Source organism: Eretmochelys imbricata, chromosome 1, assembly GCF_965152235.1.
Source record: "Eretmochelys imbricata isolate rEreImb1 chromosome 1, rEreImb1.hap1, whole genome shotgun sequence".
Lineage (NCBI taxonomy): Eukaryota > Metazoa > Chordata > Testudines > Cheloniidae > Eretmochelys > Eretmochelys imbricata.
The window spans coordinates 293,248,241-293,273,220 of record NC_135572.1 but is presented as its reverse complement, the minus strand read 5'-3'; the positions used below and the strand labels follow the sequence as shown (position 1 = coordinate 293,273,220).

The 24,980-nt window shown below is 42.8% G+C and overlaps 1 protein-coding gene across 1 annotated transcript; it reads right to left on the bottom strand.

Moving 5' to 3' along the window:
* Positions 1-524: 524 nt before the first annotated feature.
* Positions 525-24,408, bottom strand: TSPAN8 (tetraspanin 8). Its single transcript, XM_077839165.1, has 8 exons — positions 24,349-24,408; positions 18,651-18,726; positions 15,591-15,706; positions 14,203-14,277; positions 14,003-14,110; positions 6,093-6,242; positions 3,925-4,008; positions 525-578 (listed from the first exon to the last, which is right to left on the bottom strand). Exons 1-8 carry the CDS (start codon positions 24,406-24,408, stop codon positions 525-527), a joined length of 723 nt encoding a protein of 240 aa, XP_077695291.1.
* Between the last annotated feature and the right edge of the window lie 572 nt (positions 24,409-24,980).

Sequence of the window (24,980 nt, the reverse complement as noted above, 5' to 3'; positions counted from 1 at the left end):
TCCCTAAGGAGATAATATATTTCCTGTTTGAGAAAAAATTGAATCCCCAAAATAACAAACCTTCTCCATAATACCTTACGTGGGGCAAAATTGATCTGTGATACTAGTTATAAAAGAAACACTGCCCCACAAGAAATACTTCCTGGAATCATGTGATTCACAGCATCAGCCAACCATTACAATGTCATTTGCAGATTTTTCCGAGGACTCTGTCGTGATTAGCACAACACTGTGCAGACACATTGTCTGGTAAATGAAAAATTTCAACATCACTCAAAGTAATCTACACACAAAATGAGCTCATCAAAGTTGTAAACAGACATTTATTGCAAATAAAAATCCACATTCACATCATTAATTTTAAGGAGATTGTTTCACATGAAGAATCTGTATTCATCAGGGCTGCTGCTTTTATCAAAACAGCTGCTTGTGACATACATGTATTTGTTTAAATGTGGCAAACCAAAATTTAACTATAAAAGTTTTGATTTGGCTGATGACCTAGTTCAGACACTTCCATTGTTTCATTTTCTCTGGATCTGACAGTACAAGCTCATCGAAAACCCCAAACCAACAATCTGGAAAATAAAGATATTTATGGTATTACTTGGCAGTCCTGGAAATCCCTGCATAGAATTGATACACAGTGAAAACATTTTGTTTGCAAATGTCTTGGATTTACATAAATCTGTGGAGGAGTAGATTTTTTCCAATGCCTTTCATTAGAAGCATGACTCTAGAGTATTGAGATTTTAATGAAATCAGTATGTACCACAGGTAAGATTGCAGAGAAAATGGAAAACTTAAACTTTGTTTAAAAAAGATGACCCATGTTGATGGGAGACCCTTCTTCAGATGTGGGATTTTTAAATGCAGCTATTCATTTTTATTTTCTAAGTCACTGGAATAACTTCTCAGACTCTGTTGTATGCCAAGATTTTAGTTTCTTTGATATCTTTAATCTTTTCTATTTTTACCTTTTTTTCTTTCACTAGCTTTTATATTACATCTATACACACACATTATATGCATATGTACTCAGACACCCCTATCATTTTGGGTGCTAAATAGTCACATTACAAATATTTTAAATTTACCAGTAATCTGATCAGGCCAGAAGTGTTGCATCACTTAAAGAACTAGCTGACTGAAATAAAATCTGACTAAGGCCAAGTTTTGATGCAAGAATTACTGGGTGAAATTCTGTGGCTGGGGTTATACAGGAGGTCAGATTATTCAGTGGTTCTTAACCTGCGGCCCATGGGTCACTTGCAGCCCAATCAGCACAGAGCTGTGGCCCATGTGACATCCTCAGGGCCATGGAGGTACATTTGATGCAGCCCACATAACACATTGCGGGCCACATATGTGGCCCGCAATGGTAAATAGGTTGAGAACCAATTAGATGATCATAATGATCCCTTTTGGTCTTAATTTATCAGTATTTGAAGTGTTAAGGAAAAACAGGAAAGATCCAAATAGTCATTTATGAAGCAACTAAACAATAGTGTTTAACTTTTTCAAGAAATTTACAATGGAGAACATATAGAATATACCAGTGGTTCCCAAACTTGTTCCACCATTTGTGCAGGGAAAACCCCTGGAGGGCAGGGCCAGTTTGTTTACCTGCCGTGGCCACAGGTTCGGCAGATTGTGGCTCCCACTGGCTGCAGTTCGCCGCTCCAGGCCAATGGGAGCTGCTGGAAGCAACTGTCATCTAAGTGATCCACCATAAGTAGCTTCTTGAAATAATACCCAGCTGTCATAGGCAGGCTGGACCTTTAGGCAAGCTGAGTTCAGCCTGGCTTCTGACCTAGCAGTTACCCTCAACCTTGCCCCTGATCTAACCGTATAGGGGCAATTAGTGATACCAGCTGGATGTAATGGAGTGAGAGTGACTGACCCCAGCTGCAGAGGATTACTTAAACACAGCTGAGTGGAGAAGGCCTAGGAGAGAGGAGGTATGGAGTTCCGAATCTCTATGGGAAGGGGTTCGGGCAGTTAGACTGAGGAAAGCGACAGTGATAGAATTGATCCCTGTGGGGGGCAGGCCCTGGAAAGCGGGCAAGATCCAGGGAAAGACCATAGAGAAGAGAAGACTTTCCTATGGAGACAAACCCACAGAGTAGGCTCCTGTGGTTGCGTAGCTCTGAGGTAGGGTTTCTACATGGCACAGAAGACTTCAGTTGCCCAAGAGGGCAGAAGAATTATTCAGATGTTTGGATTTTCATTTGGACCTTTTGGTTACCCTGAAGGGGATTTGAACTTTATGTGACTTGGCTGGAGGGCTGAGGCCTGGAAGAGACAGTGGGAGGCAGACGGTCAGTAGGCAGTGCTGGAAACGAGTACCCTGTGCAGCATCGCACCCTGACACAAAGGTGTGCTATGCGTGGTGAGCACACAGTCTTATAAAAAATGCTAAGTAAGAGGTTAGTTGCAAGTCATATCAAGCACTTCAGCTGTACTGAGTCTTTCCTGCTTACTATTACTTTCCTGGACATGGATTTTTTAGGCTGGGGCTCCTGCCCACTTTTAGGGCAGGGAGAATAATTCTCTGCCAAAGCAGTGCTACAATTTAAATACCTTTTCAGTCTGAATTATGGATTCAGTACTGCAAAATTCACTTTGTCATTCTGTGTTTACCTCAAGCCTCTAATTTCAGGGGGGGAAACTACAAAGAAGTAATACAAAAAATATGAAATAATGGAATGAGGCAAAGCAATTAAATCCCATGTTTCTTAGTCATAGACAGAACCTAACATTAGTCAGGTGGTTAACTAGATAACATCACTTTCCCCCCCTCATTCCTTTAGAGAAAATGTGTTGTGTCATTGTTCAGTAAATGAAGAAACAATTGACATAAACAGCCCGAACATTCCAATTGTATATTCTGCTCTTTACCTGCTTAAATCTCCTCTATGGGGGAACTGTGTCCTCAGAACAATAATTCCACATCATAATCTCTCTATTATATGAGGGCTGCAATTTAGTTACAATTGAGATAATGTAGCTGACCTGAACTCTTGACAATACAAAGCTTTCTTAAATCAATGTATTTAGAAAGACAAGGTCGATAACATTTTTTTTGGACCTGATCCAAAGCCCATTGGAAGGTCTGTTGACTTCAGCGGACTTCAAAATTAAAGCAATTTTAAAAAAAAGAAAAAAGGTTGAATTTCAGGTTCCAGCAAGTAGTAATGACTGAAATTGAGAAGGTTCAAGGTGACCATCCGGTTCACATGAGCATCCCAAAGTTCAGACCAACTTCCAGCTCATCTGGAAATCCCACAAGGATGGGTTCTCTTGTGAAATTTCTACCATTCCCTTTATCCAGTTGGGCCAGAAATAGAACAGGAATAGCATCTCTTTCTGTATTTTTGGCCCCTCTATTTCTGCTGCTGACAAGAACCTGTCATGTAATCCTGTTCAGACTCCATTTTAAAGCTATGTTGTTTGCCCCATTACCCCTATTGGGAGGCTATTCCAGAACCTCACTCCTGTCGTAGTCAGAAACCAGTAACTGGCCAGACGCACAGTAAGTAAACTATTGTCCTCCCAGAAAGTGGGGGGAATAGGGAGAGGACTGTGACTCTCCCCAATATGCTGCTGCTACGTACCAGATCTCACTCAGGGCCAATTGTAAAATTAAGATTAAGCCTTTAGGCTGTAAATTCTTTGCAGGAAGTGGGACATGCAACCTGTTTGTACAGCACCCACCACAGAAGGGTCCTGATCCTGAGGTCTTGAGCCTTACTGCAATATACCTAAATACTAAATGATAGTACAATTAGGGATGAGGTTAAAGCCAATTCATTGTTGCTTAATAGTTGAGCAATCCAGGTATTTTAATCCCAGTCCCAGCACATTTCAAATACAACACTTTGCTTGTCATCTAGTAAATATTTTAATGGTTTATACTGATACCTCAATAAATGCCAGTCCAAATGCGATCCCCATAAGTATGACCATATGGTGTTTGAAGAAATCAATTATCACAACGCCACATGGCTGAAAGAAAAGAAAAGATTAATTATGAGTAATACAAGCTCATTAGGAGTATAGCCTCTAAAATCATTGGCTGCATGGAATAGCACTGGCCAAAAAGGTAATCCACCATGTGCAAGAGAAGCTGTTCTAATTTGCTCGGGTTTGTTACAAAGACAAAGAGTACATCTGCAACCATCCTGTGCTCTGGGAGGAATATCTGCTCTTTGTGTTCCAAAATATGAATCTAGTATCCAAATATACACGTAGGGTAAAGTTTCAGAATAAAAGACACTGCTTCAGTATCTAGGGTTTGTGATACTGCCACATGAAAAATGAAATAAAAATATCATTTACCCTTATTTTCTCTGTCTAATCCCTTTTCATTAGAGAGGGGCCAAAGCTGTGAAGTTCGGGGCTGGAAGTGAGTCAATTTCCCATTATACTGATATTTGCATTTGCTATTCCAGGTCAGGTTTATTACAGGCTCAGAGCAGGATAATTGGATATGGAGTCACATTTAAATCCAAACTTTCTCACATGTTCGACGGGCTCAGGCTGGATGTGGGATGGAGTGAGCAATTCAGATCTGAAGTTCCAGTTTGAGCCTCTCTGTATTTTTTTATAAATGTACATATGCCTGTTCTTATCATGACTACATTTGCTCAAGTCGGTGGCTAACTGCTCTTGCAAACCATGGTGAAGACCAAGTGAGCCCCAGACCCATCAAAACTTCAGGGACCCTCCACCACCGCCACCACTATCCCCTGCCCAACATGTGGATGGACTTTCACCCTATTTCCTCCCCAATGATAAACATGTTTATCTTTCTCTCAAAAAGGCTTTAAATTTAGCTCTGACTCACTATTGCAGCAAGTCTCAAAATGGTGAGTTTCCTTCACAAGGATCCTGCCAATATCCACCCCTGCCCATAAAATTTGGTGGTTTGCACATGGAATTTGTCTTGCACCCACAATAATTTATCTATATTTTCATGCTTGTATTCTGTGGGTTCCATTTAGGCCCTGACTAAACTTTGGCCAAAGGGGCACATACCATTTCGTATTTTTGAATGTTAGGTCTTGACTCTGCCACCCTACACACCTGCTGAATATATCCTTATTCACAAGCAGATTTCCTTCAGTGACACTACTGCAGGAATGAATTAGTACTCAGCATAAATAAGGGTGGCAGAATCTGGCCATGAACTTCAATATTTATAAAAATCTAGCCCCAAAATTTGATATTTATGGAAATTGGCTATACAGTGGATGTAGATAATGGCAAAACCAGACATGTCGTAGCACTAACTTTCTAAAAATGCAGACATTTTATGCCTGTTTTCACTATTTTTCTCTGGATTTACAGAGTTCTAATTTCCATGCAATGAAATCTTGAAATAGGTTAATTGAGTTCCCTGCTGCCCATCCTCCAATTTGTGTCTGAATCTCTCTTTGCTGCCTGTCATCATGCACCCTGTCTTACTGTTCTAATTTAATGCTGAAAGCTTTTCCAAGGGGTACAGCTGGGGGGAAATGGCCCCTCAAGTGTGCTGTCAGAAAACATGCAGCATTTCCTTCCAGCGGATTCTATAACTGAGTGTGAACCTTTTTAAAAGAGATTAACAATAAAAGTATCTTACATTGAAGCCTTTCATCCTGAAATATTCTTAAGTACTTTAAAAGCTATGGGTCAAATCCTGGGCAAACATGTCTGACAATGTAGTTATTTTATTGTGTGGAATCTTGAGCCTGGGGTGAGAGAGGAGGTGAGTAATCCCTATAGCAATATGGAGACGTTGCTAAGGCCTCCTGTCACTCAGAATCCTCACTGGTGACCACAAACTGGGAACCCAGACAGGCTGCAGAGGTCCTTAGGGCACTGCACCACACTGTGGAAATGCGGGTATGGCAGGGGGAGTAGGCAGCAGCCAAAAAGCATGCTGCACTTCACAACCACTGGAGGAGAGGAAAATTTAACTAAGGAAAACAGAACAAACCCTTTTCCTTTTCAAAAGTATCAGGGGCTCTTTAATGACCAGGCAAAGCAGACAGAACCTTGCTCTAAACCTCTTTTTGGAAAGTGAAATATGTAAAAATCCTACTTACCCTTTTATAAATGTTTCTGTTAGAATAAACGGTGCAGAGATCTGTATTTTGGTCTTTCTGTGCACATTCACAGATCTTAAAATTACCATAAGGAGGATTAAAATTGCTCCCCCAGTCTTCATATCCCTTCACCAAACCACAGCACTGATTCTGTAAAAGAGGAGAAAAGGAGGGGTGAAAGGGAAGAATGGTGACTGAAAATAAGTCATAAGAATGGCTATACTGGGTCAGACCAAAGGTCCATCCAGCCCAGTATCCTGTCTACCAACAGTGGCCAATGCCAGGTGCCCCAGAGGGAGCAAACCTAACAGGTAATGATTTAGTGATCTCTCTCCTGCCATCCATCTCCACCCTCTGACAAACAGAGGCTAGGGACACCGTTCCTTACCTACCCTGGCTAATAGCCATTAATGAACTTAATGTCTATTAATTTATCTAGTTCTCTTTTAAACCCTGTTATACTCCTAGCCTTCACAACCTCCTCAGGCAAGGAGTTCCACAGGTTGACTGTGTGCTGTGTGAAGAAGAACTTCCTTTTATTTGTTTTAAACCTGATGCCCATTAATTTCATTTGGTGGCCCCTAGTTCTTGTATTATGGGAACAAGTAAATAACTTTTTCTTATTCACTTTCTCCACCGCACTCATGATTTTATATACCTCTATCATATCCCCCCTTAGGCTAGGACTTTTCAGCTTGGAAAAGAGGAGACTATCTAATCTCTCCTCATATGGGCATCATTCCAAACCCCTAATCATTTTAGTTGACCTTTTCTGAACCTTTTATAATGCCGGTATATCTTTTTTGAGATGAGGAGACCACATCTGTACGCAGTATTCAAGATGTGGGCGTACGATGGATTTATATAAAGGCAATAAGATCTTCTCCATCTTATTCTCTATCCCTTTTTTAACAATTCCTAACATCCCGTTTGTTTTTTTGTCACACAAATCTGTTTCACACTTGCAAACCTTACCAAGACATTGCACATCTAAGAGGCCCTTTGCGTACATGTATCCATGTCTTCTATCAATAATCAGAATGGCAGGTGAATTGTAGTCAATAAATAAAGAGGATGAAGAAGGAACAGATTTCCAATATACAATAAGAAAGAATCAGTAACATGGCTTTGGATTAATAACTGCATGTGCCACAACATAGCCTGTAATAATGTTGGATGTTTTCAGAATTATGTTTTTTTCCCTGCATTTTATATATGTATGTTAGACATAGCCAAAGTATTTCACATGTGAAAAAAAGCCAACCTGGAAAAAGATAATACAGGCATATAAAAATGAGACAGCTAGACAAATAACCCCCTTAATGGATGGGTAGCCTGTGAACCTAGCCATGGGCCAGAGAGGCTATGGATTTGTTTTGGGTTTAAAAACCTAAACCAGGTGTGGTTTTGATTCAGGTTCTATTTTATCCAAACCATCAAAGTGCAGGGGTGGAAGCAGGGCAACATAAAGTTCTGGCTTTAGCTCTTCTCTGTTTTAAAGGGCAGCTGGAATCACTCATCTTGTAGAGATGCAAAGGCCATGGGACATAATAAAACAATCGTGATCTACTAAAAAACAGAGCCACTATGGCTCTACCTCTACTTTTTCCAGAGAGACTCCTCACCCCTCCTGGGGGCTGTCTATGATATCATAAGCAGCGAGCTGGGTCAGCAATGGGAGGGGGCAGCAAAAGCTGTCTAAACACTGTTTCTGGCTACCATTCCACTAGCATCCCTGGCAGTGTTCAGAAGAAGAGCCCTTAAGCTCATCCCCTAAAGTCATGTGCTCCTATGGACCAAGCAATGCACACCCAGGCATAACAAGAATGAATGGTTCTGAGCACCAGCTGCTCTGTGGTGAGCGGCCTGTCCCCTGGTGTAAATGGGAGTTGAAAATATTTTGCACTTCTCAGGAGGCATCTTTCAGGATCAGACCCATCTTGAATGTTCCACCTTTTGGTGTTAGGCATGCATGGATATGAGCCTAGACATAAACCCGCAGAAGAACCTCTCTTTTATCTCATTTTATTTCCCTCTCTTTTACAATAAAATATAGCATTACATGACTTTGTAGTAAGGAAGAAAATATTTCAAATAAGCAACACATGGTGAATGTTCCATAAGATATGGTCATTTTTCTTTATGACTGACATAGTCCCTGACTGGTTCCCTTATCCCAGGAGTAAATTTGCCACTACAGACCGGTGGATGATTTTAAAATAGTAAAGGTTGGAGTAGCAACTTTCCTTCAAAACCTCTTCAGTTTGGAACCAATGGCTTGGAAGCAAAGCGTCTTATCTCACTGGTGGTGCTGTCACTGGGTGACATTTGTCATGACAAAATAGTATCTGTCATTCTTTGAGTGCTGAAAAGATTATACAGATTGCATATCTAGGTTGCTGCCATAGCTTGTTTGAATGGGGAGTGCAGCCAGATACAGAGAGAACTTCCCTTAGATAGGGAGGCTTTTAATGCTGGGCGCGGTCTCTCCCCTGGCACAGGAGTCTGCCAGCTCTGAGTTATTGCCTCATTAGAGACCTGTAAAGTGAAGACCCCAGACTGGAGAAGGAAGGGAGGGTTAGGACTAGCAAAGCTTGTTATAATGTTATCATTCTTTGTTTTGAATCCTCCTTAATAAAGTCTTTATACAATGTTTGCTTTCTCCCATAAACCCATTATGTCATCATTCCAGCTGTGCTTGGATCCATCATCATTTATTTTAAATAAGATGTCAAATTTCAATTAACATTGCTAAACGGTGTGTGATACATAGCTCTGTGATGGAGTATACAAATCCCACACTGGGAGGGAAGAGGTTAAACGACTAGATTGGGCCCAGGTAGGCCTTCCCCTCCAATCCTGCAGAGCATGCTCCAGCTGCAGACAGGGTTGAAAAGGGAGCAACCCAGCTCAGAAAGGGGAGGCTGAGGAAGAATGCAGACCTGCCCTGAAGGCTCCTCCCAAAAGGGGCTGGAGAAGCCTCCCTGAAGGCACAGTGCTGTTGGCACAGCCCAGCTGGGGCTGGCAGTTTTGGTTTCCTTTTTCTTTTCCCCTTATCGGGGATCAGAAGCTAAGGGAAGGAAACTGTGTTAGAAAGAGACCCAGGGAAGGTCTGGTGACCCTCCTAAGCAAGAGTGCCAGAACCTCAGTATAAGTGGGAAGGCCACAAGGGCCCTCCCTCCTCTTCCCATGTGGCCCTGACCCTGCTCCTCCTCTTTCCCTCTGAGATCCAACTCCCTGGCCAGGCCAGAATCCAGAGCTGGGCTGTGGTAAGAGCTGCCCAGGGAGCCCGGGCTGCTGTGGGGAGTCCCAGACCCTCCACCTGCCCTGGGTGGGGGTCAGGGTGCCTGAAAACAGCCCCTAGCCTATGTCCCTGACCCCTTGGGCACTCTACTGAAAGGTTTGGGGCTCCCCACAGCAGCCCGGGCTCCCTGGGCAGCTCTTACCATGGCCCGGCTCTGCTTCCGGCCTGGCCAGGGGACAGGACCTCAGAGGGAAGAGGAGGAGCAGTGGGTTGGGTCTCTAGGCAAGGGGGCGCTGAGGTCCACCTCAGCCTCATTCCCTCTGGGAAGAGGCTGATACCACTGGCAGGGGCAATGCTTGACAGCAGGGGAGATGATCGCCTTATCAGTTCCCCCCACCATGAAGCATAGCCCCTGCTGCCACCGCTCGGTGCTTGCCAAGACTTGCAGTTGGGGGGGGTCAATGAGGCCCCCAAACTACACCCATGTTATAAATTGGGAGGCCATGGTCCCCTTGCCTCTCCCCCAGTTCCAGCATCCCTGCTCCTAGGGCCCTGGATCAGAGCCCAGTGGAGTGGGTGAGCCCAGACTCTCCTACCACTGCCCCATGACCGAATAAGTGCTAACCGCTAGGCTCCTTGGCCCACTGAGGGCCCCTTTACAAGCTCCTTCTTTTGTCGAGTATTTAGAAGAAATAAAAACATTTGAGCTAAAACAAAGTACTTTAACTTCCATCCTCCTGTATCATGTTTGTGTTGGAAAGAAAGTTTTTCTGAAGGGCATAGAAAAATATTGAGACATTTCAGGCATCACTTAAATGAGAAACTGAACAATGATTTCCAGTCTAAAGCAATGCAAATGCTACAGATAAGTGCTTCACCTACAGAGAATAACCACAGCGTTTGAGCGAAGGTGAGGCACTTTTTATATTGGGAATTTCTTTAGTATTTTTAAGAAGAAAATGAAAATGTTATTTATATTTTATTCCCAGCACTGGCCAGATTCTAAGGTCTTTTATTAGTTATTGAGTCCTTACACAGGTAAATTCCAATCAAAATTCTATGGAGTCATAGATAGAGTTTAAAGCTAGAGGGTGGTGACAGAATCACAATCTAGCCTAGGGGTGAATCCCCATTTGAGCACGGGGGGGTTCAAATTGCACCCCTGGTGTCCCCATTGCTGTGAATCAAGAATCATAGATGTGAATCAGGTCTGTTTTCTCCAGAGCAGATAAGGTCCACTGGCACCGCAGTCAACAAACCTGGCATTATATGAGGTATTCAGAATGGTCAATAGAGACAGCTCCAAGATGCAAAGTTTGGTTCTTTATTTGACTTTCCCTGACTTTGAGTAGTGTTTGAATCTAGGGATTTAGTCTTTCACTTTATTCAGAGTGACAAATTTTAGATCTGGATCCAAATTCAAGATACTATTAGACTGTAATCAAGTCACCCCTTAACCTTCTTTTTGTTAAACTAAATAGATTGAGCTCTTTGAGTCTGTCACTGTAAGGCATATTTTCTAAAGCATTAATCATTCTTGTGGCTCTTCTCTGAACCATCTCCACTTTATCAATACTCTTCTTTAATTGTGGGCACAAGAACTGGGCACAGTATTCTAGCAGTAGTCACACCAGTTCCAAATACAGAATACAAATACAAAAATAACCTCTGTCTTTCTACTTGAGATTCCCTAGTTTGTGCATCCCAGGATTATAACAACTCTTGTAAGTAGCTATATGGGAAACAAATATTTACTAATGGGCTCCTCAATCTAGAAGAGAAAGGTATACCATGATCCAGGGCTGGAATCTAGACAAATTAAGACTGGAAATAAATATAAATTTTTGACAGTGAAGGTAATTAACCAATGGAACAATTTACAAAGGGTCGTGGTGGATTCTTCATCACTGACAATTTTAAGTCAAGATTGCTTTAGGAATTATTTTGGGGAAGTTATATGGCCTGTATTACACAGGAGATCAGATAATCACAATGGTCCCTTCTGGTTTTGGAATCTATGAATCAAAGATTGGATATGCTCAAATTCAGAGGCTTGGTTCAGGTATCTCTATAATTGTCTGTATTTGGTTATAGGCTGCAGACCCTGTACTTTCCATAGCAGTAAGAATAAAGCTTACAAAATCAACGGAATGAGCATGCAGACCCTGCAAAAGAAAGACAATACCTCTGGGCCTTCTAAACTCAATAGATAAAATCTGCACTCTTGTAAGCTCAATAGTGGTACAACAAGTGCAGAGCTTACATGGGCCTCAGGAAGGGGCTGGAGACCTTTCAAGGAACAGGTGAGTCTACAGACCTTGTAAATTCTCTTGGCAGCATGTGAAGACCTTGAAAGCTTTTTATTCATGGCTTTCTATGTTACTTACAAGAACTGCTGGGTGCTTCAAATTTTCTTGAGTCAGGGTGTTTGGATGAAGAAATTTACAGTATCTGTAGGCACAGGGCAGAGTTTGTAATCTTTGAACCAAAGTTATTTGGTTTATTTTGTTCCAACTTAGGTTTTTTGAAACAGGCAATTTAATTTATGGATCTTAGATACATAATATCCAGACTTTATAAACTCACATGGTCCTTTAGTGATTTACAAACTTTACATGGAACTTTGAAGTTCAAATAGTTGTAGTAAATGAGTCAACCATAAAACCTTCTAAAATATAGCTCAGTAGTTCTGAGAGAAAACAAATGAATAGAACAAAGTTGGAATTTCTATACAAGCAAATATGATATTCCTAAAAAAAGAAATGAGATAACTACCAAACCCTCTCTTTTCTTCAAATGCTCATGTATCAAAAATGCTTTGTGCTCTGACAACATGCAGATACTTAGATAATACAATAAAGAGAGTGGGATAAAGACAGAGATATCAAACTTCCTCAAAATGTTCCTCTAGAAAGAGACTTTCAGAAAGTTAAAGGATGACTCATATGTAAGCCCCTAGTCAGTGGCTTGGACCCTATGTGCAGGGTGGTGGGGGTGGGGGGCGCGCTGGGCATGGGGAAATTGCATAGTGGTGGATCCAGGTGAATATTCTAAACAAGAGATGACGTGTGGGGCAGGGCAAGTAGGGTCATGTGCAGTGATGAGCTGCCAAAATCTTAACAACGGGTTCCCCCCTCACCCCACGAGGGGGTTGTTGCCCACCCCTGCCCCCCAGGACTCCTGCCCCATCCAACCCCCCCGTGTTCCTTGGACGCCCCACCCCCAAGACCGCTGCCCCATCCACCCCCCTTCCCTGTCCCCTGACTGCCCCCAGAACCGGGCAGAAGGGTCTTGTGGGCTACCGTAGTGGGTGCCCATCCCACCCTAAGAGCCAGAGGCACCTGCTGGGGGGCAACGTGGGGAGTCCCGGCAGTGCTTACCTGGGGCAGCTCCAAGGAACCATCTGGCAGGTCCCTCTGGCTTCTAGGGGTGGGGGAGCGTAGCTAGGGGGGAGCAGGGGGAGCGGCTGCTCCCCCCACTGATCACATCAAAAGTGGCGCCTTAGGCACCAACTCCCTGGGTGCTCCGGGGCTGGAGCTCCCACGGGGAAAATTTGGTGGGTGCAGAAACCCCACTGGCACCTCCTCGCCCCGCGCCTGGCCCCTGCTCACCTCCGCTCCACCTTCTCCCCTGAACCCACCGCCCCGCTCTGCTGCTCCGCACCCCCCCATCACCGCTGGCTTCCCGTGAATCAGCTGTTCGGCGGGAAGCCGGGGAGGGCTGAGAAGCAGGCCGCAGCTTCCCGCTCAGGGCAAGGGTGGTGGAGGTGAGCTGGGGCAGGGAGTGTTCCCCTGCGTGCCCCCCCACCCTGGGTTACTTGTTGCGGCACGGGCGGCCCTCCTCGCGCCCCGCCCCCCCCGAGCTCATCTCCGCCTCCCTGTGCCTCAGTGGGAAGCTGCGGCCTACTTCTCCGCCCGCCCCGGCTTACCGGATGAACAGCTGATTCGCGGGAAGCCTGGGGGGGTGGAGAAGCAGAGCAGGGCGGTGCGTTCAGGGGAGGAGGTGGAGGCGGAGCGGAGGTGAGCTAGGGCCGGGGGTGGGGCGGGGAGCTGCCAGTGGGTGCTCTGCACCCACCAAATTTTTCCCTTGGGTGCTCCAGGGCTGGAGCACCCATGGAGTCGGCACCTAACGCGTCACTTTTGGCCGGTTAAATTTAGAAGCCCTTTTAGAACCAGTTGTCCCTCACGGAACAACCGGTTCTAAAAGGGCTTCTAAATTTAACAACCAGTTCTAGCGAACCGGTGTGAACTGGCTCCAGCTCACCACTGGTCATGTGTCTCCCCAGATTTGCTGCTTGGCTTGTACTAAGCATGCTCACATGGACTTCACATGCTCAGTAGCATCTGCTGAAGCCTCTGCCCTCACTCTGCCTCCCCCCAACTCCGCCACCCTCTATCGGTGGGAGATCGGGTACGGGTCATCTCTGTGCTAAACTGCTACCCCCAATTCTTACATGAATGTCGCTGCAGGGAAATCGCCACAGGGAAGAACTTCAAGCCACACATGGAGAATAGAATCCCCCTGTACAGTTTTTCAGCTGCATTTAGGGCAGTTTATGCTTTTTCAGAAGGGTGATATTCAACTTTGTGGCAGTGTAGTGATAAAACAAGGATTAACTCTGCATCAGATGCAACAGACTAAAAAGATAACACCTATCTTCAGTTACCATTTTCTCAAACTTCTGAAACTTCTCTTGAAATACATGAGAATCCGAAGTGACGCCTTGCAACTGCTTTGCCTCCTCGAAGAGAGTCTTGTTAAGTGTTGTTTCTATCTGGAAATCCAAGTGATATTATATTGTAATAGTTCATATTCTATGTAAAATATTGCAAAGAACTCAGCAAATGTGATTGAACCATACAGTACCTGAGACTTATACACTGCTCCCAAAATACCTGCTACGATCTGAAGGATCAGGATCAAAAGGAGTCCAATAAAAAACTAGCAAGAAAACAAAGAAGGGAAAAGTTAATACTTTTGACCAGCAAAAGATCATTTCTTCCAGCTTGGTGGCAAATTATTATTTACATGAATGGAAACTTTGGCAGAGTAAATTTACATCATGCTTAGAGCTAATCAGAGTATTCATCCTAAATCAGTTTGAGACAAAATTTGGCCTTTTTCTGTACACAAATGCCCTGGGCCAGCATAAGGGGCGATGTGGTATTTCACTCTTCCAGGAGGAGCATCGGGAGCTATTATGTCTCAGGCAGGCACGATCTATCTGAAGACTGCTAAGTTCACACAGGGGCTGCATATTATGCTCTATCCGTTGGCATGGTACAGATTGCTGCCCTCCCCAGTACAAATGTTTTGTGCAGCTCCATGTGTGACATTTTATGCAAATGATGTAATGAACTAATTTGCATATTTGGACAAACCAATCCCATAATCTTCAATTTGTGGGGACTATACTTGCACTCCAAGCAGTGTGGGGTAGGGTGTAGAGCTGCATAGTACTTAGCAGCTGTGGTTAAGGATGCTGGGTAGATGGCTTGGTGCTGGGTAAGGCAAGCTGCAGGTTGGGGGCAGTCAGGTGTGACCTGGGGGCTGTCTGAGGTGACTGGGTGGAAGGTGACAGTGGTGGGAAGCTGGGAGAAGATTGGCAGGGGGAAGCTGAGTGGGAGTTGGTTGGGGAGAAAGCTGGGAGCGGGCTAGGGGCTTTCTGGACCCGGTACTGGGTCCCCTTCACCTTCTGTTCCCACTAACTGCTCCTTCCCCTCTGGGATCCAGAAGAGGGAAAAGGGCGATGGGAGGCAGAGTGCCCACGGTGCCCCTGGCAGGCAGTACCAGCCTCAGGCCCATTCCCACAGCTGTCAGAACCAATAACATCTCAGTAGGGCTGCAAGGATGTGAGTGTCACACCAGATGCATGACACTTGGCAGCTATACCCGTACACCAGCCCTGCTCTGTGTAAACTGTCCTTTGGGATAACTTCTTCCTGGGGTTGAAGGAGTTAGCAGTTCCAAGAGTGAAGGGATTGCTATCATGGAAGGCAACTAAGCAGCCACAATATGGCCTAATGTTTTTTGAAACCCTCCCAACCCTGCTTATGGAAGTTGCCTTTGTCAGACAGTGAGAGGCATCCCACCATGCACTGCGTGGAATGGGTCCAAACAGTTAATACAAGTAATCATTTGATCAAACAGAACAGCCCCAGATTACAATTAGTTTCATTTGCAAGGAACTTTTCCACCAGCCCTAACTTTAGCTTGAAAAGTTTAGACAAAGGTTTTTCTTTCCATGACCCTACCAAGATCAGCATGCATTGACTTTCCTTCATTGCACCACAGCAACCCAGGAAACCAAGGACCATAATGATGGATCCCACTGCTATCATCAGGTCAACAGCTGAAAACAGGCTACTATCTAAATGGATATCCTGTAGAGAGAGAAACAAAAAGTCAGTTGTAAGAAAACCCTTTCTAGAAGAAGGGTAATTTGTTAGATAACCTGATCTACCTCTTCTTACCCACCCCACCCCCCAAAAAAGAGGGTGACTTTGTAGTTGAGGATAGAGAACTGTTATGTATGGATTAATCAATCAGGGTGATGTTCTCTCCTGAGCAGAGGACACACCTAAGGCCTATGCACTCATTTCAGCCCTATTTTGAGAGTTTAAGTAGGAATTGGCAGTCCATTGTCTTTGTGCTGGCTCTCTGCACAGCGGTGAATTTCACCCTTAGTGAATAAACAAAGGTCTTTTGTCTTAAATATGTTTTGTTCTGTTTTCAGCCAATAAATATTTGTTTCTACTTTATGTAGAAAAAAATTTTTACCTGGAAAAGTTCTTTGTTATTAATCTAGTGTTGGGGGGAAAAAAGAGTTCTTCATGACAATCCCAGAAATTTACTCACTTACTCCATTGCACTTCCCATGAGAGCACTATTCAGAATAGTACTGGATACACGAGAGGGCAAGGTCAGATATATTTTTCAAAGGCTTCTCTTTGTTTTAAACTGGTTCTGCAGTATTACTCTAAGGGATGGTGTCTGTATTTTGATGTGTGTCATATTTAAGCAAACAATTCCTATAATTCAATATAATTAAATATCAATTTATTCAGTTCCCATTGGGCATGAGCAGGGCCGTAGGCCAACATTGGGAGAAACCTTCAAAGAATATTTTCCTCACTGTTGCCAAGATTAGTAACAATGTCTGGAAGTTGTCACATTTATCTTCTGATGGAAACAGTGAAGGTGCATATAGACTAGTATAATTTTAGGAATGCAGGGTGCTTTACTTTTCCAAGTGAAATAAACCTCCTATTTACTGTTAGAGAGCTGTATTCATCTACAGCCAAATCCTGAAATGGTTACTCAGTAAAATAGACAAAATGCATATTGACTTTGAATGGGAACTTTGCCTGAGTGAAGACTGAAAATAGTGTGTAAGGACTTCAAGACTTGGTCTCTAACTCTTAATTCTGCAGGCAGCAACTGAAGGGGTTCAGCTATTTAGAACTAGGGATCCAATTCAGGAAAGCACTTAGGTACACACTTAAATACTGTCCTGAATAGAAATGCTTTCCTGACTCGTGGCCTTGTAGAGCACAGCTGTGATTAAGGTGTTCCAGGTATACAAGGCCATTTGGGGAAATGTACTGTATAAAGTCAACAAGACGTGTGGCAACTTGAGCCTCTGTGGAAGACTGGGAGATTCAAAACTAGAACTTGTCTTCTATCCTCTTATGTAATAAAGAAGCTCAAAGCTCTCCACTTCCCCCCCACCAATGACTTTATATAAAATATGGCCATATTTCATTGTACCAGGGGACTCTATAACATGTCCACACTCTGGCAAAGGTGGGAGTTCACTCTGAGATTGACTGGCTGCAGCACAGCCAGCCACCAGAGGTAGGACGCCAACATCTGGGATTTGTTTGTTTTTTTGTTTTTTTTTTTTAAATTGTAAATGTGAAAATGTTGATCAAAGACATATTGTTCTTGATTGATGGGAAAAGTGCCCTGACTCATGGTATGGCAACAGACTGGCAATCAAATGTCTTGGCACTTTAATCAGCCCTATAAAATCAACCTGGAAATCGCAAAAATTGTTTCCAAAATGGATAGCCATTTTTTTTCACTTCTGGAATCAGTCAAGAAGCATTTTGAGAACAAAGTTACTCACAGTCTCAAACCCATTTATCTCCCTCTGGCCCAGATTCATGCACTGAGGAAAAGAGTTATGTTTCTCAACAGTTTGGAGCTGGATGTTTCACCACCACCCCCCAATCAATATAGTAACTCTTAAAAGTTCAGAGCGCCTACTATTCCACTAACCCCCACTGTGCTATCGAACCAGCCTCCCACTAAGGGAGATTCCTGACCAGTGGCAGATGGAAGAGTCGCTGTTAGAGTGTGACTCCAATGGAACTCTGCTGTCAGGGCCCATTGACAGTAAGTTGCAGGGGGCCCCAGAACCACTGAAGAAGCAAAGGGCCTCCACACAGAAGGCCTTTGTCTCTGGTAGATTCCTCAGGAACCTTAGACCATGGAGGGTGGACTTCCTGCTTATTTTCTAAGGAGGGAAGGTGGTAGGTGAAAATCCAGTGGACTGATCCAGATAAACTCCATGAAGGGGACCTCGAGCAGTTTTCCTCTCCTCTCATCTCCAGCAGGATTTCTGCAGGAAAGGACAATTTAACCCTTCATAAGGACTTCCTGATTTGGCTACCTTAGGGCCCTTTACTGCAAATCCTTGTTCATGCAGTAAAAAGGGTTACAGGGTCAGGGCTCACATTTTTACAGTTCCATTGGAAACATAGGAAAAATATTTGCTTATATGTAAAGGCTAAAATTGCTCAGGTAATAGACATCCCACTTTTGAGGAAGGGTTAGAAAGCAGAAAATTCACTGGAAAATTCAAAAGGGTTCCTGAGTGTACTACTTTTTCTAAAAAAATTTGGACTGACTTTTGAGGAGACTATTTGTTATGTGGGTACTGACCTTTCTCCCACATTGAAATCAATGGCCTAGTTCCCTGTGACTTCAATGGGAGCAAGAACAGGACTATGTCACACAACAGAAATCTAAGCAGCTTTGCCACCAACACTGTAAACATATATAGTAGTAGTACCATAAAGAAAAGCTCACGGCACACATACCTCTGCAATTGTACCATTCATTACATCTGACCACCTGACTGATCCCTCTTATTTAATGTTAGAGATCATAATTTGGTTATTATACACACAACAGTCACCTCACTGAAAGGCTAGCAAGCTCAGGGAAATTACTGTGGAAAATGACTGTGTTTATTAGCTGACACAGTGCTTTAGCATTTTAGGGTGAAAAAATGTTTTTTGTAGGACAGAATACATTTACCTCTTGAGCAGATTTGCTTACACGCAACCAGATAGAGACCCCCAGAATAATGCAGCCACATATCTGCAGGGAAAAAACATCAGTAATAATAATATCTAGCTCTCATGTATAGCACTTTCCATCACTAGCACTCAAAGTGCTTTACAAAGGAGATCAGTATCATTATCCCCATTTTACAGATGGGGAAACTGAGGCAGACAGAAGGGAAGTGATTTGGCCATGTTTGCCCAGCAGTTCAATAGCAGAGCTGAGTCTCTGCCCATTAGGTTACACTGCCTTCCTGTACACACACTTACCATCCCCAACTGCACCAGATGCCTGCAGAAATACTGAAATTATCTGTACAGCAAAGTGAAAGAAAGATCAACGGCCTACAGCTTCACAGCCAGAAAACTTCATAAATGGCAGCTGAATTTCCCTCACTCAGCCCAGTGGTGCAGTTTGCTGTGCACCAGCTGCCTGATGGTCCAGTCCCTGAAGTGCCTACAGTTCAGTGATGATTTATGTACGTGGTTTGGGAGGCACTTTGTGATCCGGTGGGATGAGGGTGTATATAAATGTACAATGTTATAATAGTTAGAGAACACAGGGTATATCAGAGTTGTAAAAAAAGATCATTTCTCATATCAGGACCATCCACATGGAGGCCCTCTTCCCCCAGCTGCCTTTTGTTCCATGGCACTGTTTCTCTAATGAAACTGCACTACCAAGGACTCCCTCTGCCAACAGCCTTCCCAAGCTGTGTTACCTTTTCCAGGTAAGTACTGCAGGACCAGAGAAGGGATGGTGTGCATTCCCCCACCCCCCTTAGCCCACCCACTCTTTCCACTTAGCTTAGCCAATACTTGACCCAACCCAATGGGTTCCAACCCTGCAGGCAGCTCTCCACAGACTGGTAGGAAGTGAGAAATGGTTCTGGGTGCAGGACAGATACATTCCCGTGGGCCCACTGTGGCCTAATATTAATGATCAAGTATCAAATATTGAAGTCCTCCCTCACTTCTTATTCAGGTAAACTTGCACTGATTTCATGGTTTTTCTAATTATGTCCCTGGGAGTCTGATTGATGACTGAGTAAAATCTGAGAAGGATTTCAGGATTTGGCCCTGAGTGACCCGCCCACCCCATGTTTTTTATTAGCTGCAATGTTTGACTACAAACAACCATGTGCAGATCCTGGTTTCCAAGAATAATATCAGCATTGCATATCAAGCAGAGGTATACTGTACCCAACTGGAGACATGCCCAGCTAGTTGAAAGCATACGTCCTGTGGCCTTTCAGATATCCTCCTCAGACCAGAGAAGACCTTAATGACTGGATGAAGGATAAGTAGGCAGGCAAAGGGCCCGACTCTCCTCTCACTAACTCTGATAAAACTCAGATTAGAACTACTGAAATAAAGATAGTTATACCAGTGTAAGAGGAGAACCACATCCAAAGAATGTACTGGCTTGAAAGAATGGAGGGGATGTGGGGAGAGAAGGAGACAGAATAATCATTTAAGGATAGACTGCCATGCTTACACAAGTTCAGTACTACCTTGCTGTATCCCGTCAGGGGTCAATTTAAGGGCGGTAGAAGATGACCTTTAAATTTGGAGAGAGATGATGATATTGGCGTCTCAGTAAGATTGTGACCATTCCTGGACATTCTAAAGTAACATTGTTATTTTTATCATTTTTAGACAATTTTCCTTAAAAAAAATCCTCACCCACTCAAAGGGCCGGTATAATACTCAATCTCAAATCCCATAATGACTTTAGCAGATTATTTAACGTGGAACATGGCCAATACTCAAACCTGAACACTACATTTTTTTCTGCTTCCAAGTAAAAGTCCTGTAAGTACATTAGTATTTAGTCTGTTTATAGGCTTTTATATCTGAGCAAGAGGAAACAATAAAAAGAGAGGATATTATTTGCTACAGCTATCTCACCTTATCAAATTTTAACTAGAACTTCCATTGAAAGGAATGGGGACTTTGGCGTAAAAACTGATGGTACCATATGACCCCATGTTCAGGCCTTGGTCTATGTCACTGTGTAAAATATTTGGTTATGAACCAGACATTATGGGCTTTAGTCACGTTTACTTCAGTGGCACTTCTCCTGTGAGAAAGTACATTTGGCCTAAACTCATGAACAAAATTTGAGCCACAATATTAATGACTTAATTACTGCCACAGAAATATATCAGTAATAATAAAATGAATAATGGGCCCAAACTAGATTTTCCATTTAGTGGGAAACTCCAATTTCAAAATGTTTCCTTTCCAAAATAAAAGAGAACCAAATATTGTTGCAGTTTCCGGCAAAATTATGAAATTTAGCCCCACCACCCACAGAAATAGTTTCAGGTCAATCAAAATGTTTTGCTTTGATAAAGTCAACGCATTTTTGTTCCAATTTAGATTTTCTTCTATAAAACCCAATTTTTTAAAAAGTCTGAAGCAAAAAGTAGTTTCAAAATGAAAAAATTGAAGCATTACATTCTGAGAGGGCCAAAACACAATGCCTCAAGCTTATCAGAATGCTCCATTCTGGATTTTTTTTTTCCAAATGAAATTTTGTCAAAATCAATACATGTTGACAAAATGTTTCATTTTTGACAAATCAGCATTTTTGGATGGAAAAATGTGCCATCAGAAAATTTCCAACCAGTGCTACGGGTAAGAGCAAATAACTGAGGGCTATATTGTGGCTTTGCCACAAGCCCTGACCAAGGGCCACCCATGTAGTTGAACTGCCTCAGGAGCAGACCAGGGCCCAGACTGTGTCTCACAGAGTCACAGTCTGGTGCCTGGTTCCCCACCCCCTTCCTTCAAAGTCAAGTGCAGTAATCTGTGCCAGCCCTACACTTGATGGAGATTACTGCAGATGTACTGACTGTGATGTCTAACTAGAATACTAGGGCTCCACCCACTCCCTACCCACATGGGTAGGTGGGGGAGTAGCAATCACATGGAGATTGCACTCCTCCCTGCACTGCTACTCTCATTGTATGCAGCCTGGGTAAAGAAGCAAAGAGGAGACTTACACACCCTTATACCCTTGCACGGATGCATATGCTGGAAATCAGAAAGTTTCTAACCCTCAGAGGAGTGAGGTTCTGGAACAGCCAATAGGAGTTGTGGGGGCAAACAACCTAACTAGTTTTAAGATGAAGCTTGATAAGTTTTTGAATGGGATTGCCTGTGATAGCAGGGGATTGGACTTGATGACCAAGGAGATCCCTTCCAGTCCTATGTCCTTACAAGAGCCCTGAATAAAGCACTGCCTTGATTTTGTTGAAATTCAATATACTAAAAAGTACTCAAGTGGCAGAAGCTGTTCTGAGGTTGATGTTACCTTAACTTCCTATTATAAGCTCGATTTTTCTACCCCACACTGGGGAGCAGTGCTCTGCACACTTCTGGAGAGTGCCAGGATGAGTGTGCCTGGGGAACACTGGCTAAAAGCTGTAGTAATACCCACTGTTCTCTCTCTGTTTCTGTTTTCACCAAAAGGGTTAGTAGCAATTGGACATCTAACATAGTAATCACCAGTGAAAATGAGGCTGAAATAGGGAAAGCACAAGTTAAAAATTACTTGGACATGTTAGATGTCTTCAAGTTGGCAGGGCCTGATGAAATACATTCTAGAATACTCAAGGAACTAACTGAGGAGAAATCTGAGACATTAGCAATTATCTTGGAAAACTCATGGAAGATGGGAAAGATTCCAGAGGACTGGAAAAGGGCAAATATAGTGCCAATCTATAAAAAAGGGGAATAAGGACAACCTGGGGAATTACAGACCAGTCATCTTAACTTCAGTACCCAGAAAGATAATGGAGCAAATAATCAAGCAATCAATTTGCAAACGCCTAAAAGAAAATAAGGTGATAAATAACAGTCAATATGGATTTGTCAAGAACAAATCATGTCAAACCAACCTAATAGCTCTCTTTGACAGGGTAACAAACCTTGCATATGGAGGGAAGCAGTAGATGTGGTATATCTTGACTCTAGTAAGGCTTTTGATACTGTCTAGCCTGACCTTCTCATAAACAAACTAGGAAATATAGCCTAGATGGAGCTACTATAAGGTGCGTGTATAACTGGCTGGAAAACCATTCCCAGAGTAATCAGGGGTTCAAAGTAAAGCTGGAAGGGCATATTGAATGGGGTTCCACAGGGACGGGTCTTGGGTCCGGTTCTGTTCAATAGCTTCATGAATAATTTAGATAATGGCATGGAGAGTATACTTATAAAGTTTGCAGACAATACTAAGGTGGGAGAGGTTGCAAGTGCTCTGGAGGATAGGGTTAAAATTCAAAATGATCGGGACAAACTGCAGAAATGGTCTGAAGTAAATAGGATGAAATTCAATGAGGACAAATGCAAAGTACTCCACTTAGGAAAGAACAATCAACTGCATGTAGTAACTCCTTGCTTAACTTTGCAGTTATGTTCCTGAAAAATGCTACTTTAAGCAAAACGATGTTACATGAATCCAATTTCCCCATAAGAATTAATGTAAATAGGTAAACAGATTAATGTAAACAGATTAGACAAACACCTGTCAGGGTTGGTCTAGTTATTACATAGTCCTGCCTTGAGTGCAGTGGACCGGACTACATGACTGTTGAGGTCACATCTATGATTAATGTCCCTTTAAGTACTGTTATGTAAAAAGTTCACCTTAAACTTTAAACGCACTCAAAATCAGCCTGGGCTAGGTCTAAGTTCACAAACCAGCACTGGCTCATTAGAAGTTTATTTATTGTGTCCTCAAGGCATGAAAGGTTTTTGCAAATTCTATTTGTCTAGCCACAAACTTTCAGAAGCTACTGTTTGTGGTTCCTTTTGAGTTTTGTCTTCCGTTCACTGGGAAAGATTCCCTGAGGCAAGTCCCATGGTGTAGCTACTAATTCCACTTCTGGTTTCAGTGTCCCCATTGTCAACCTGTTACATCTCTTGCCTAAGGGTTGACAAGATTCAGCCATGAAAAGGCTGATTTTATTTGGACTCAAACCTTTCAAAAAATTCCAGGTCTGCAAACAAGTAGACACAACAAGTATGGAGATCTGTTTCAAACCAAACTCAGAAGGCTTCACGCTGCTCTTCTTTTACATCAGGCCTGGATTCTACTCTCTCACATACTCCATCCACTTCCGTATAATTATCCCTAATACACACCATTGCAACCTGTCAGCTTGCCAAAGCCAAAGTAAGAGACTCAGTGCAAGACAGCGCCAAAATACGACACACACAAATTATTCCTGCAAAAGATTTGAAAATGCTTCTATAAAATTATTCTAAACCCCTATGTAAATAATTTACAAAGTAAAAGCAAGATAGTTCATGTGTAACATAGGCAACTTTTGGACTATAATGAGTGATGTCCCTCAAAATGAAGGCACTTGTGATATGTCGTCACAAGAACTAGATCTCTAATTTCGAATTTACAAAAAATGCAGGCATTTACTAAGCATTGAAAATGAAAGAAAAACAGAGACTAAGCTAATGTTGCTGATAAAGTGAAATTGAATGGATTCTCTCTCCCCACTGCTCTACCTATTTCCAATCATACTCTAGTTTTTTATTTATATCTAATTTTCTTTATAACTGCTGCTGCTATATTCCCTGAATACGGTGGGCTCTGGTTCCCATGCCACTATTAGTAACTTAAAAATCAACTTACCCAGAACAAAAAGTTGAAGATGAACATGGAATATTTCATGCAGCTGCTCACCCCTGCCATTTTCAAAAGCTAGTGGAACCAAAGTTTAAGAAAGAGCTTTTACAGGAGCTCTTCCTCTCTCTCTCTCTCTCTCTCTCTCTCTCTCTCTCTCTCTCTTTTTTAACTCTTCGAAAAGCTCTGAGGCTGTGTTCTGTGCTTTGATACCAAAAGTCTTGGAGGAAAGCAGTTACAATTATTTACTTAATACATATGCCCTGGGTAAATATTAACCAAGCACCCAAAAGCACCATCAAGTGTTATCTCTGAATATGTGCATAGGCATGTTCTCTTGTTCTGGCTACAGGATTGGACGTTTTTATGTTTGCATTCTTATTTTCCATACCCTGAAAGTAAACAGATACTATAGGATAAGGCATAATATCAAAAGTGGAGGAGAGGAAATGAAAATGTAAAATGTTTATGGGGTCAGTCTTAAGAGAATCCAACATTAAATGCTAAATGCTTGCACTTCTAATGCTTCTAACAATTACTAGATTTGCTCTGTTTCATCACTTTATTTACACACTGCCAGAATTCATAGACCTCCCCTCAGTCCTGTTCCAAACATCCAGCCTAAGTAATGGGATGGATGC